The sequence below is a fragment of the Ammodytes marinus genome (assembly GCF_949987685.1).
Source record: "Ammodytes marinus genome assembly, chromosome: 15".
NCBI lineage: Eukaryota > Metazoa > Chordata > Actinopteri > Uranoscopiformes > Ammodytidae > Ammodytes > Ammodytes marinus.
This window is the reverse complement of record NC_137219.1, coordinates 19,358,803-19,373,022: the sequence shown is the minus strand read 5'-3', so window position 1 is coordinate 19,373,022 and position 14,220 is coordinate 19,358,803. Positions and strand designations below refer to the sequence as shown.

At 40.2% G+C, this 14,220-nt stretch overlaps 2 protein-coding genes across 2 annotated transcripts in view; both read right to left on the bottom strand.

Annotated features, from left to right (window-relative positions):
- The window catches only part of LOC307261526 (apoptosis-stimulating of p53 protein 1-like), a 47,791-nt gene extending 44,523 nt beyond the window's left edge, over positions 1 to 3,268 (bottom strand). Inside the window, exon 1 of the mRNA XM_080042088.1 lies at positions 3,104 to 3,268. Within this exon, the coding sequence (XP_079898214.1) occupies positions 3,104 to 3,112 (9 nt within the window). The 5' untranslated portion in view covers positions 3,113 to 3,268. The remainder of the gene's footprint in view (positions 1 to 3,103) is intronic.
- A 2,592-nt stretch (positions 3,269 to 5,860) lies between these two features.
- LOC307261262 (protein tyrosine phosphatase type IVA 2-like) lies at positions 5,861 to 12,727 on the bottom strand. The gene is made up of 8 exons (XM_080041758.1): positions 12,631 to 12,727; positions 11,664 to 11,803; positions 11,453 to 11,578; positions 8,465 to 9,207; positions 8,259 to 8,351; positions 7,723 to 7,853; positions 7,362 to 7,436; positions 5,861 to 7,238 (listed from the first exon to the last, which is right to left on the bottom strand). The coding sequence occupies exons 4-8, from the start codon at positions 8,558 to 8,560 to the stop codon at positions 7,127 to 7,129; spliced, it is 507 nt and encodes a 168-aa protein (XP_079897884.1). The 5' UTR covers positions 8,561 to 9,207; positions 11,453 to 11,578; positions 11,664 to 11,803; positions 12,631 to 12,727; the 3' UTR covers positions 5,861 to 7,126.
- Positions 12,728 to 14,220: the final 1,493 nt, after the last annotated feature.

Genomic DNA, 14,220 nt, shown 5'->3' with positions numbered 1-14,220 from the left:
TATGCTGTGTATTAACACCAAAATGTGTGGGGATGGCACACACAGTACGGACAGGTAGCGGATCTTGAGGAGATATTCACTGATTTTGACAAAAAGTGATTTGGACAAAGTTCTCTAGAATCAAAACTGACTCCACCTTTAAGAGGCGCTGGTGAAAAAGACCTGACAGTTTTTAATTTCCTTTCCGAGACATTTCAAACAGTGGAGTCAGTGGTGGTGGAGGAGCCAGCTTGGGAATGGAGGAAACGGCTACCTTTTAAATACCACACAGGAAGACGTCCTTTTTTTAGCTATAGTCGGGCAACCAGAATTGGGAAAGTATTACACGCTTGGGAGAAAATAGCTCAGCCATATACTGTCCTTCCAGTGGGGCAGCTTCAAGTGACACCTGCTAATAAACCGCAGGGATTCACAAGCTTAAATATGGAGTCAAACACGCTGCAGCACTCACTAAACACAGACTGATGATGGGCCTGAGTCTATATTACATTTCCATTACACTTCAAGAACTGGGCTGTTATTTGAACGGATAATTAACAGTGTTCCAAGCATAAAGTAATTAAGCTTCACCATCACTGAAAACAAAATTTGACGGTATGTAATTCCAACAACACATTGGTGTCAGAGTAAAGTCCTGGCAATACAAATATATGCGGTATAAAAAATAGGTTATCATTTTGTCTGAAGCTCAAAGTCATGAGTTTATGAATGAAAACAAGCGGTTCTTGGGCTGTCTCTGTGTTTTTCTTTGCGAGTGAGACGGAGCACAGTGGAACACAGTGACAGCTGAAAGTGATTTGCGTTTCAGACAAGCCAGCTCCCACTGTTGCCTGCCCACACCCAAACACACACACACACACACACACACACACACACACACACACACACACACACACATTCTGTCTCTATAGGAACTGCATGTGACCGGTGAAACACGAGCCAGCTCATTGAGAAAGAAACAATCCTTACACTTCTGAAGCAGCATGCAGTATCTCCTACTGTGTACGTCTGTGACTCGTTAATGTTCCTGAACATTTTCCATAAAATGCTTCTCCACAGCAACCTCCAATAAATCCCATAACAGTGTCACAAAGTACCAACTTTCCCAAAACAAATCATGACCTAGGCCTATATGTATGAAAGAGTGGCATTTGGTCATAAATCAATGGATTATTTCCCAAAACAATTCAATATTGTACTTAGTTAACTACAAACTGGAGCCAACTGAAAAAAGTCAATGGCATCATCAAAGGCAGAAGGATTCTTCTTCCATAAATGTCAACAAGGGTCCATGGAATCCATGTATTAATTGTTGAGATATTTTAGTCTGGACCAAAGTCGACAGCCATAAGGTCATGCCACTATTGATAATAAATATCACATTATGATATTGCATGGACTGCTCTCTCTGTATAAATGGGTGATGAAAGTGGATGGCAGGCAGCATGATTGCCAGCTCCCTACCCAGGCAAAATATGTGTTGGCTCCTCGACATTTCAGAAGAAGTTGCCAGATGATATCATGCTCCGTTTTGCATTGCCATTTACCGTATCAATCATGTGAGCAGCCCGCTGTTCGCAGAAGTGAGGGCAAAGCTGTGGGCAGAAAGTGCTTCAGGAGTCAATCCAGTCTACCAAGCAGCCCAAATAAAGGTTGACTGGTTGAATGGGATCTTTCGGGAAAATACGTTGACAAGGGGAGTAAAGACAAAAGTCACAGAGTTAGGTGGACAATGGTAGAATGGTAAAACTGTCTGTACCATGGTAAAAAAGGAAGTAGATTCCTGAACCAGGAAGGACATTCAGGACGAGGTCGAAAGGTCAAGGTAGAAGTGTTTGTGTGTGTGTGTGTGTGTGTGTGTGTGTGTGTGTGTGTGTGTGTGTGTGTGTGTGTGCGTGCGTGCGTGCGTGTCTCAGTGGTAAACACATCTCTATATCTTCAGTGTATTGTCTGGAGCTGACAGCAGCCCGACCAAGGCACAAAGCAGTGCAGTGTTTTCAGTGTGTATGTGTGTGTGTGTGTGTGTGTGTGTGTGTGTGTGTGTGTGTGTGTGTGTGTGTGTGTGTGTGTGTGTGTGAGTGTGTGTGTGTGTGAGTGTGTGTGTGTGTGAGTGAGAGAGAAACAGTCAGATTGAGAGAGAAGGGACAGGATGGAAACAGTCCTATAAATGGTTGACTTACTGTAAAGTTGGTGTGCAGGTAGAAACTTTATGACTGGGATTTGGCTGAGAGATTTTTTTTTTAATCAACTTTCCAGCCTTACTCTGCACTACCACTGACTGTTTAATTCAATGTGGTGTTTTTAAAACATCATACAATGCAGGCTGCATAAATTGGATTCAAGAATGGGCTGTATTGCTTTTCTATTTGTATGATGTGTAAATGCAATCTGATCTTTTTAAATAAAAACTAAAATAAATGTTGTTTCCATCAATTACGGATGAACAATTGTGCTGAACATGCAACAGTGCCAAGAAGACTAGATAGTCTATAAAAAGACAGCCCAGACGAAAGCACGATTTATGATGGAAACCTTCAAAGTAAAAGTTTCCTCGAAATATGGTGTCCTACAGCCAATTAAGTGAAGACTAAATGCACAAATTAAGACCTACCCTTTGCACTCGAACTGTACAATGGGTTAAAAACGCGTTGTATGATGTTACAGTATACGCATCCCTTTTTAATTCTTTCCACAAGGTTCACACAAATAACTTATTTTGAAAACAGAGCGCGTGACTTTTTAAAATGGGTGTGAAATTTAAAATATAAGACACTGAATAACGGAGCACTCGTTTTTAAGGGTGTTTAGACTGTCTCTTTTTCGTTAAAGTGATTCAACATGTTAGTTAAAAGCAAACTCATTCTTTAGCAAAACTTTAGAGCTCAGTTGCCATTATTATGACGATAGGCTAAAAGCAATAGGCTACAAGTTTTTTTTTATTACTAGCTTAACTAGCTGATACATGTATGAAAACGTGTTAATAGTAAGTATTTCGAAATTAATACGCCTAAATCAAGAACAGTAGTAGCCGTTATGTTGTACGTTAGCATATTTTAGACGACGCTTATCCTGTTTGATATAGGTTTCATGAATGAAAACTCACCGGTAACATTCCAGCGGCTCGCTCCTGTTGCTGTCCCGTTAGAAAAATGAACTTTTATGTCCTTCTGTTCCTCTTCTCTGTCCTCCACTCTTCTTTTTTGTGTCTTTTTGTCCGCTCTTTAACTGTGGTTTGCAGCTAATGTTCCATACATCCACAACATTCTTCTTCTTCGCCTCTCTCCTTCGCTGCGTGTCCGGTCGGTCCGGTCCTGCCAGATATCCAGATGCTGAGAAAAGAAAAAAAAAAAAAACTCTTGCTCCTATTCTCCACTTTCCTCTGTCAAGCCCTCCCTCTTCCTTCCTCTCTTTCTCTCTCTCACACACACTGGCTCTCTCTTTCTCCCTCTCTCCAATGTTTTACACTCTGGGAGAGGAAATAGGCCTACTACTGGACGTGAGAAACCTGGAAACACCCGTTGTGTATTTTCATTATGTGAATTTCACCGATTTCATCCTTAGGGCATCAGCAGGCGGGCGGGCGGTCCTGTGCTGTGCTCTGCAGGGTGAACTGGGTCATCGTCCCGAGGCGATCATCATCATCCCTCCCCATCTGCCCCTCCTCCTCCTCCTACCGATAAATAGCCTTCAGGCTCGGTTTAATAGTACGCAGAAATAGCTGGTGGAACAATCACTAGGCTACTAAAATAATCTATTCTTTTTTAACCCCCTTTTACCAGAAATGTCGTGTTATATTTTGAGTGAGAGCGCCCTCTCTCGGTAGTGCGAGCAGCAGCTTTCAGTTTACCAGTACAGTAGTCTCGCACAGCCAGACCAAACAACAGCAAACGCCATTCCCGCTTAAATTGTGTGACTCCTGCAAATTTAGAATTTTTTGAGAATGTATTCTAAGGACATTAATGCTATTTTATTAAATGCCCTATAAACCAAAATCTACAAAACAAATTCTAAATATGTCCTTTGGGGAATAAGTTGCATGAGTTAATTAGTTAAAAAATATTGTCTATGAGATTTTGATAAAAGCTTACTGAGATACGCACCTTTGATATCATATATTGATTTTTACTATTGAGGACCTTGTTTCCAGGGGCTTTAATGCAATCCATTGGGGAGTCCCTAACATTTCAAACCAATAGACATGTGAGCTATATTTAGGCTACTGTCTTCTTTCTCTCTTTTTTAAAATATATAACAGCATAGTTGTCGAACAGGGTGTGTGTGTTTCCATGAGGGTTTCACTTTTTTGATGTGCTTGTTTTCATTCTTTATATAGATTGTTTTTAATTAAAACGTTTCTCTATAATAGTGATTTGGATAAGACTCCATATGACATTGAACACACACACACACACACACACACACACACACACACACACACACACACACACACACACACACACACACACACACACGGGGTGGTGTAGCTTACAGCAGGCTTAGAGATGTTCAGCTGCCATATATTGAGCAGATTATCACAGGGCTGTCCTCTGCGGCCAAGGACAATGTAGGCCTGCGCTCTGACCCCCTCCGAAGTGTGGTAACTTGAAAGGGGATATGCGAAAAGACAAATTTCAATGTGCCTCGTGTACAACTGACAAATAAAGATAACTTAACTTAACTGATTATTTTATAGTCCCACTATACAAACCATAATAATGTACAGCAGTACCTTTGCTGACATTTGTTTAGTATCCATCAGATTATGTAGTGAATGTTCATCAGGGAAAAGTTATTGTCCTTTATTCACACAAAAAAAAGGAAAATTGATTAGCTGTTGAAAGCCACTGCAATTAATTATTTTTATTTATTTTTTACATTTAAACATGAATACAAATGACTCAATTATGAATATCACTAGCAGGACATTACCGCCCTCTACTGTCCGTAAGCGCCTCCAACACGCCGGCTAACCATGGAAATATCTGAACTTCACCTCTGCAACAACTGTTTAAGAGGGAATCAAAGCAAAACTATGAAGGCCACCTAAATAATAGATGTTTCCTTTCGAGTTAACTTGTGTAATTTTGCTCCGCGAACCTGCACACGATTTGTAATGTCCCATTCCGCAAAGCAGTAATGAAAAAGCTTAATTTCAGTACAACTCTTCCTCGTCTGCATATTTAAGAACAGAGTCTCAAACCCAAGTCATGGACATTGTATTGCATTCATCCATTCTGCCTCATTCGTTCATGTGCATGTATGTGATGTGTTGTCAGGTCAGTCAATAAAAGCGATCAACGTTGAATCATCCATTGGCTTGGAGTGATGTTTTCACTCTACCCCCAATAGCCACATCCACACAGCATCACCGCAACCCACAGGCAATCTCTCACACTGCAGAGTTCTCTGAGGTCAGGCTCAGAATCACGTTGGGCAGCTTACTATGTTGTAGCTAGAGCCCCTACATGCAGTCTAATAACTGTGCATTGAAAGTGCTGCAGAAGCGGCTTGGCAATTTTTAAAGCCTCATTTACCAAATATGAAATCAGCTTATGGGAAATACTGTATGTAACATGGTTTCAACAGATGTAATAGTCCAGACTGTTTATTATCCAAAAGTCAAGCCAAGGTTGACATCAGACAGATTAAAGTGTAGTTATGTATAAGCATGGAACTGATTAATATTTCAAATATTCCTCTTTAATGTGAAATTATTTTTTAAGAACTTAATGAACTTTGTACAAGTATGTTCGAATAGAAAATTTGAAGAATGATAACTGTATGCATACAGACGGATCCATAGAACTAGAATAAGAATGATGATGTCAAATAGTCTGAAACAACAAGCAGCAGTCGCAGTACTAAACACTTTAATTTTCTAAGAAGATGAATAGATTTTTTTTTTCTTCAAGCACACACATTTCACAGAAAAACACTGTGGAATCAATAAATAAATAACCAGTACAAATAGATAATAAAAAAAGGTACATGGAAAGGAAAGAAAAACCTATAGAAGAAAATAATAACATCGCTAAAGACCATCAGCACCTTTACAAACACATCAGCTGACCAGACGGCTAGGTAGCTATACGGAGACAGAGATGGACAAAGAAACTATGGCCACTAGTGTTTCAGTGGCAGCCATATTGGATCCACGGTGCTGCTCCATTGGGGATGCTGCACCAAGGACATGTTGAGGATTTGATTTGTCTTCTTTAACACTTGACAGCTAACAGGACTATCTATTACACCTTAAAGTGGTCGCGTAGGAATACATTCGCCCAACTGACCTTTTAACATGTTGGCCTGGTGATATTGAGACATACATTAGATCGTAGTGTTGTAAATACAGCATGTGTTACATTTACATCAAATATAAATATATATATAATATATTATTTTTAAATATTTTTCAAACTTATCAGCACATTTTTTTATGTATATGTTTTCTAGCTTGTCTTAGCTCTATGTCATCTATCATCATCTTTATTTGGTCATCGTGGAAAATAATGCAATAGCCACAATCAGTGTGTGAACCACTGTGTGGAGTGATGTGCAATAAACCAGCGAGCCTCTGAAAGCACAAACTGACAACTATTTATTCAGCATTCGTAGTGTTGTGGCTTTAAACACATATTCAAGCTGCAGATCAGTTAAGCACCACTAGAATAAAGCAACTGTCACACAGACACGGACGTTTCTACAATGTTGAGGTAAATTCACATCAGATCAAGTCTGTTAACATCAACGGCATTCAGTGTAGCTGCTCCTGTAACAGTGAATTGAGAGGAAAAACCTTTGGAATGATTGTTTTTTAACTTGAAGCCGAACAAGCTGGATTTCACAGTGATGCTGACAGTAACAAATTGACTATGGGGTTTCCTTTAATAGGCTAAGTGTGTGTGTATTTTTGCTACATATAAAGGTGGGGTTAGAGACCAAGTTTTTTTTGTTTTTTTGTTCCATTTTTTGATGTAAAATCAGAAATTGTCCTCTGCATAATTTTAAACGGTCTTTAATGGAACCAAAGCATTTTTACTCAAACATGTCAAATTTTGCATTAACAACCCGAAAGATGAAAGTCTCCAATGAGGCTGCAGTGCGGATGTATGGGGGTTGTAGATTCCTACTGTATAGAGCAGCTCTGTCCGTTGCCATCTTTGGAGCGCAGACACAGTTTAGGTTTGTAGCTTTCCAGGTAAAGCAGCTGCTTGGAGTTGAACGCTCCTCGACGCTTCCTGAAAACATGAAAGGGGAGACGTATTCATAAAAAAAACAAATGACAATAAAAGAGATTGTACTGAATATAACACATGAAAAGACAGAGCAGTTGTTAGTGCAATAAGTGTTTTTGTCCTCACAGTCTTATGAAGTGCACAGCATCTTCATACTCCATCCCACACTCGATTAGAGCCAGGGCCACCAACACAGGAGCTCTGAGAAAAAAAAAAAGAGGATAATGTACAACCGTCTGGTTCAGCAACAGTCTCAGTAAGCCTTTAGAAAAGTACTTCAACTCAGACTGTGCTTGTAGTTGTTCTTCTTATCAAGGCACTGCCAGATAGTTACTCTGGCCTTCTGTAGCTTCATAGCTACATAATAATATGTGGGCATCTGAAAACAAACTGAAACAAAGCCGTCTTGGGGTAGACATTCATTAGCTGTAAGCTGTTCATGTGTAATAAACATATATGTTTAACCCCATGTCAAGTTCATACTAACCGTCCCAGTCCAGCGACACAGTGCACGGCCACACAGCTGCCAGGCTCATCTCTAAACTTTGTCTGCAGCAGGCTCAGCCAATCATCAACCACCTGGTCTGGGGGGGCGGAACCATCGTCAAACGGCCAATCCTGAAAGGGAGAGTGGGTCCTTATTTGATCTCAGCATTTTGTATTCATGATTATGTCTAGTCTTTCTGTAGCGCAGAGAGAGATAATAAAATCACTTCTTCGATCCAGAACTTTCCATGAGTGTCTTTTACATTTTCTGACGGTCTGCTTTGCCCCACTGCTTCTAGTTTTCAATGCAGATGCACTGATGGCTTTTTTTCACCATATTCCATTCTTTATAAAACTAGCTGCTCATGGAGGTACTAACTAGTAGATGATCAGTATGTTCCTTAGTATCAATATATAAGTCTGTTTATTATCGTACAACATTAAAGTGTTGGATTTAGGAATAGCGTTTTTTGTTTCTAACTTTTTTGTTATAAGTAAATGTGCAGACATAATACGGTGCTTATCCAAGTGACTTACCACGACATTTATGCCCTCTTGTTCCACCGGTGCCTTGTCATATGTAGCAGCACACACTCTCACCAGGGTGTTGACTCCATAGGCCTTCAGATCCTAAACATAAAAACACACTTGTTTTAAAGAAACATTACATGTTCTCTTCTTCTATGAATGAAAAAAAAAGAAAAGAAAGGTATGAATAAAATGATCCACTATTCTCCATATACCTCGATAAATCTTCCCAGTTGTGCGTTGGTGGGGTTGTGCGTAATGAGGAACCTCATACAGTCATAAGAGATCTCCACTGGAGCCGGTCGGTTCATTTTCAGGCCGAGAAAGGTTTTTCAAATAAAGATAAACTGATCGGAAAAGTATTGTGCTTCAAAGGATGTAGGTAGAGATGGGATTTTTAAGGAATTGGAGTGCAGGTCTTCTGACTGTTTAATAAAAAAAGGCAAAATTTTACATTAAAAAAAGACTTCAAAAATGAATTTCCCCAACTAAAGCATCTGTATGATTGCTGGGGAAATAATGTAAATATTCTATTCCTTTGGTGACAAAGTCTTTTTTGTAAAAATAAATAAACGCAAAAGAAACTGACTAATTTCTTGGGAAAGAAAAATCAAAACTTCTCTTGGCAATGAAGGAAAAACTAAAATTGGCTTGGTTAAAAACTTAAAATCAAAAACCTAGCAAGTTGGAATGAAAAAGACTAAAGGGAAGACGCCGGAGGTCAGGAAAGTAAAAACTGAAGACAGACAAAAGATCTGTCCTTCCTTTCTTTCAAATCTGTTTCTGCCCATTCAGAGAAGACGTGCACCAATCAGAGTAGAAGGAATAAAGAAAAAGCAGGAGAATGGGAGAGCTGTGAGGACACTCCTGGGACAAGGCCTCCTCTAGTCCCCAGGACAGCTGACAGGCTGAAGGTTGGCTTGTCTTCATATGGGTTGAACAGGATGGCAGTAAGGACCTATGGAGGATACGGAGACAGCCATTCATTCATACACTTATTTCAGAAAATTGTGCTGGCAACTATATTTTTAATACAATGAATCTTGCGGTGGGGAGGAATCTGGCCCCGCCCATTGGTGGAGGGCAGTCCCTGACTGGTCCCTTGAGTTGCCAATCTAGCCTCCAGTCAGACTTTAACCACTTTGTCTGTTAGTGGAAAGCAGCCCCCGATTGGATCAATGAATAAGGTCATCATGAGCAGTGGTTGACACTAACGGTTGCCCGCTTTCCCGGGGCAACTGAAAATAATGTTTGGGCAAGTTGAGATTGCTTTTTGGTTGCCCGAACGGGCAAGTGGATTTTAGAGGGTTTGTCTGTAGTCTAGGCTATGTATTCATATGTTTTACAGTCTGCAAAACATTTTTTTTCCCCGCTAACTCACACAAAATAGATCGGCTATATTCGCAATTGAGCAGCTGCGCGCGGCAGCCAGCAGCATCACGGTCGCTCTTTCGCACTCGATCTCTCTATCTCTCTCTCACACACACACACACTACACACACACACACACAGCCTGTGTGCGCGCAGTTTCGCTGTCTACGTTCCGAAAGCCGGCTCTATCCTACGGACCTGGTTCCGCTATATTCAAAACCCAGAAATCAATAACGTTTGAGCTTATTGATACCGCTATGGAGTCCAGTAGGCTAAGTCACATTATGTAATTTTAAATATCGAGTCGGGTCATCTTCATCTAATTAGGCCTACTTCAGCGTATTATTCCATCACTGGACCGCATCATGGACTGTAAAAGTGTTCTACCTTCGACTGTCTTGAAGAAACTCCTTCAACCCACTCAGTCTCCCAAAAAAAAAAAAACTCTTGTCTGCTGAGCCGCTGCCGCTGCAGACGGGCTCGGCACCGTCTCATCATTCATTCAATGCAGCTAAAAAATCGTATAGTTTTTAAATCCTTATTAAAATCTGCAGGATAAGACCTAGTTAGCTAAAAAAACGGTTCAAATGTGATGTGTTCAGGTCGGCTCAGTAAAATGATTATTAGGCAAAGGTCAATAAAATGACATCATGATGTGTTCAAATGTAACATCAAGAAAATAAGAAATTTTAGTTTTTCGCGGGAAGCTTGAATAATAGCCTACAGTTTGGGTAAAAAACTTGTTTTCCCAGCAATATAAACTAAATAGTAGGCTTAAATATGGAATTATGACATGCTTAAAGTCCTATCCTGAACTCTGCTCATCTTATAAGCAATTAAAGCAATAATACCAGTTCTCTTTAAACAAAATAATAGAAACGTATCGATAAAGATTTGGATTGTGGAGTCTTTATAATGGTATCAATATGAATAGAAATTAATGATCCCCCTCCCTACTTACAGTGTAACTGGGCAATAGCTTTAACATGGTGGACTTTAATCATGTTATGGCACACGATCACTTTTTGGCACAATGTGACCGTTTTAAATAAGTAAAATAAGTTAAATTTTTCTGAGGAAGCTAACATTCAGCTTGACTCTGAGCTAGACTGAGTTTTCTGAGCCCCTGGGCCAGGTGCATGGCAAAAAGAGGTCCTTTCACGATGCTGCAGCAGGACCAAGCGCTTGGTGTAGTGTGATGTCATGATATATAGGCTTATATGAATTGTTGTTCGTTTTATGTGATCAGGATGAGACAAGTAAGCAGTGTTTGCATTTAAGAGATACGGTTCGCTAAAATGTATAATTTAATTCGCCTATACTGTATATATCATTGTTTAACAGTTTTTTTGTTTTTTTTGGGCAAGTGAACACAACATTCGGGCAAGTAAAACATTACCTGTACTTGCCCTATGGGCAAGAGCATTTGAAACCTTAGTGTCAACCCCTGATGAGATATCGCTGGTCACAAGAGACTAGACAGACGACTACATGAACCAATCAGAAGCTGCCTTCCACTATAAGGGACGATCGTTAGGTCAGAACCGTGTGGCCCGGTCATTTTTCAACCATACTGTATTCCTCCCCACAGAGATTGGAGGAACTCCAGACTGATCTGTAAGAGATCAACAAATGTGAAGCTTGCGCAAGATCAAGCTGGTCTCCCCAGGGTACTTCTGCATGGCCTGCTCTTGTGCCCTTGTTCCAGTATTTTTATCATGGCCAACACTGGCTGACTAATGTTTTGTCCATGGACTGTCACATGGTAAACATGGAGAACTTTTTCCACAATGTTCCCTAATAACAACAACACCAGCGTTTATCCTACACACCTGTGTGCGTGAATGGCAGTGCTTGCGCCTAGCTGGCGTCTCCTGTTCACTTGTCCACAATAAGCAGCAGGTGCTGGGCTTGGCAAAACTCCCCTCCGAGACTCGCAAACGCCATGCATGTGCAGCCTGAGGGAGACAAAAGTAATGATTGTGAATGTGGCTGCTAATTGGCACTGTAGTAGGAGGTAGAGGTCGTTGTAAATATACTCACTGTGATGAGAGCTGAGGTGATTGTTCATTGAGCGCACACAGGATAATGTGACGGCTCTGGGATGTAGACACACCATTGATGATGATGCTGCTGTTTCTGGGTCCTGGCTGACAACGGCCTGCTAGCTTGCTGCTAACCTGCTGCGTAGAGGAGAACACGTTTAAGTTAAGCCAACGTGACCTGACTTACTTAGGGACCATGTCATACATTGCAGTTAAGCCACAAAGCCTGATTAAAATGATCCACTATGCAGCGTGTATAACAAAACAACAACATCAAATATCACAAACCTCAGTTTACAGAAGGAATTTGGCGTGACATTGTGTCCATACTAATATATAACGGCACCTTTCAAAGCTAAACCGTTATCAAAACTGTATCAATAGATAGATATACTTATATTATTTACACCGGTAGGTAGCCGACAGCGACAGGTATTAATAAACGTGAAGAGTTAACAGTACAGTACAACGTACACATTGTGACAAGCTCGACATTTTGCTAGGTACTCACTTAATGTTTGCATATCAGTAGTAAAATGTTAATAAACTACGCGCTTTGATGTTAACGTTAAATTAGCCAACAGCTAGCTAACGTAACGTGACTGCAAACAGTTGTTTTTATTTTTTTAAAGACAAATAATTTACAACATAAGCATATTCCCAGTTTAAGACAACATGTTAGCACATGATTTTGAAACTACCTATGTAGACGTATAGACAGCTATTACTGTTATTGGATGCTGAGCGTCCAGACAGGTCATGTTGTGAAAACAGGTCAACGACCATGTTCCCAGGATAAACAGCAGCAGGCTAACACTAAAGGCTAAACATTCGCCCCGGCTTTAAAAACAGGCAAATGACAGCGAGCACGGAGGCCTTGTTAACACGGGAAAGAAACACTAATTACACAATATGTACAGCTGTTACGTCGACGTCTAACACAAGCTACTGACATAGCTACTCACCAAACGCAGTAGTTTCACGAAAAACACAGATGCTCTTACTGACAGAGAGGAGTCTGCGAAGGAGACATGTTAACAGAGACGTCGAGTTAGCCACAAGAAACCCAGCAACATCCGGCCGTACGCTTACAACAATAAAACTACACGCTGCATGCACCACAGAAAAAACTTTTTTTCTAGACAAATATTTACACTACGGTATTATGCTGGCCTTTAATTATTTACCATCTGTCATGGATGTCTCTTTTTTGTTTAAATCACTGTACTGCTTTTTTTAAAAACCGTTGCAGTTTTCTCTGCACTCTAAATGTCATTCAATCTAACTGAAAATTGAGCTGAATAACTGAAAAGGCTATAGGCCTAGGCTATATCTTTTTGAGGAGTTATTATGATGTGTGAAATTATCTGAATCAGCCTACAAAAGTGTTGAAAATTGACATCTACATTCTGTGTCTATGAGAGATCACTGTAGGCTTGAGAGATAGGCCTACACCAAATTCAAATATTTGCTTTAGACATTTAATTTTTTAGAGTGTGTTTGTGTCCGAGCAGTAATAGCCTAGCAGGGCTATTCAATTAGTTTTGAATGGGGGCCGGTTGGTGGAAATTATCCAAAATGAGGGGCCGGAAAAAAATGCCTAAAATTGATGAGCATCACATCAATAGCTACATACTGTAAAACACTACAACGATATAGGAGTGCATATATTGTCTTTATTTTATCAAATAGAGTTCACCAGTTTATCAAAAATAATACCTATTTGATTAACATAAGCTGCCTGTTGTTTAAGTGTTTAACAATCTTATCAGTTCAGGAAAACACAATAGGTTAACTCTTCAACAGCTTATCAAAATACATAGAAATAAATGTACTCTAAGTGCAACAGCTTGTCAAAATACAGGTAGGCCTAGGTTTACTAAGAGTGCAACAGCTTATCAAAAAACATAGAAATAAATGTAGGCAACTCTAAGTGCAACACCTTACACTACAGTGTTTTCCTCCCAAAAATGTGTTTGTCAAAGGGTCACTGTCCAGGGTCATGGGAGGCAAAAATGTTGGCTGTATTTTGCTCAAAGATGCCAATGCACAGTACAGAAATAAACTGCTTATTTGAATACAAAAAAACTACAGACACTGACTTTACAATTGTACAATTTTGTTTGTAATGTGAAGGTACAAATTTTGTGCAAACATGCAGACAATACAAAGCAAAGTTCTACTGGTGCAATATTATGCAGAGACACTAAATACAAATAATGGACCATACACTTACACTGCTGTACAATCGCGCGCACAAAGCTGCATACACAGAGCAGCTGATAGAGAAACGCTTGGAGACATGTGCACATTTATTTACTGCAGATCACGGCCTTTCGCGCAGTTATGACCATGCAAAAGCACACATCGCGCGTGCTAGTACATTAATTGTGCACCACTTGGGTCGGTTGGTAGTCAAGGCGGGAGCCAGTAAATATTCATTCGCGGGCCGCCTATTGAATAGCCCTGGCCTATAGGTCTATACAGTATATGAGAATCTTTTGACTCATTGAAGTGACTGGCAGGCAGTAGGGCTGATGTTGAAGTCGATGCTG

Bases quoted from the DNA above. Each gene is read 5' to 3' on its own strand.
- LOC307261262 (XM_080041758.1), bottom strand. From the start codon at position 8,560: ATGAACCGACCGGCTCCAGTGGAGATCTCTTATGACTGTATGAGGTTC. The intron at 8,352-8,464 runs GTATATGGAGAA...TTTTATGTTTAG, and splicing joins AACTGGGAAGATTTATCGAG to GATCTGAAGGCCTATGGAGT. The intron at 7,239-7,361 runs GTGAGGACAAAA...TCATGTTTTCAG, and splicing joins GCTGTGCACTTCATAAGACT to GAAGCGTCGAGGAGCGTTCA.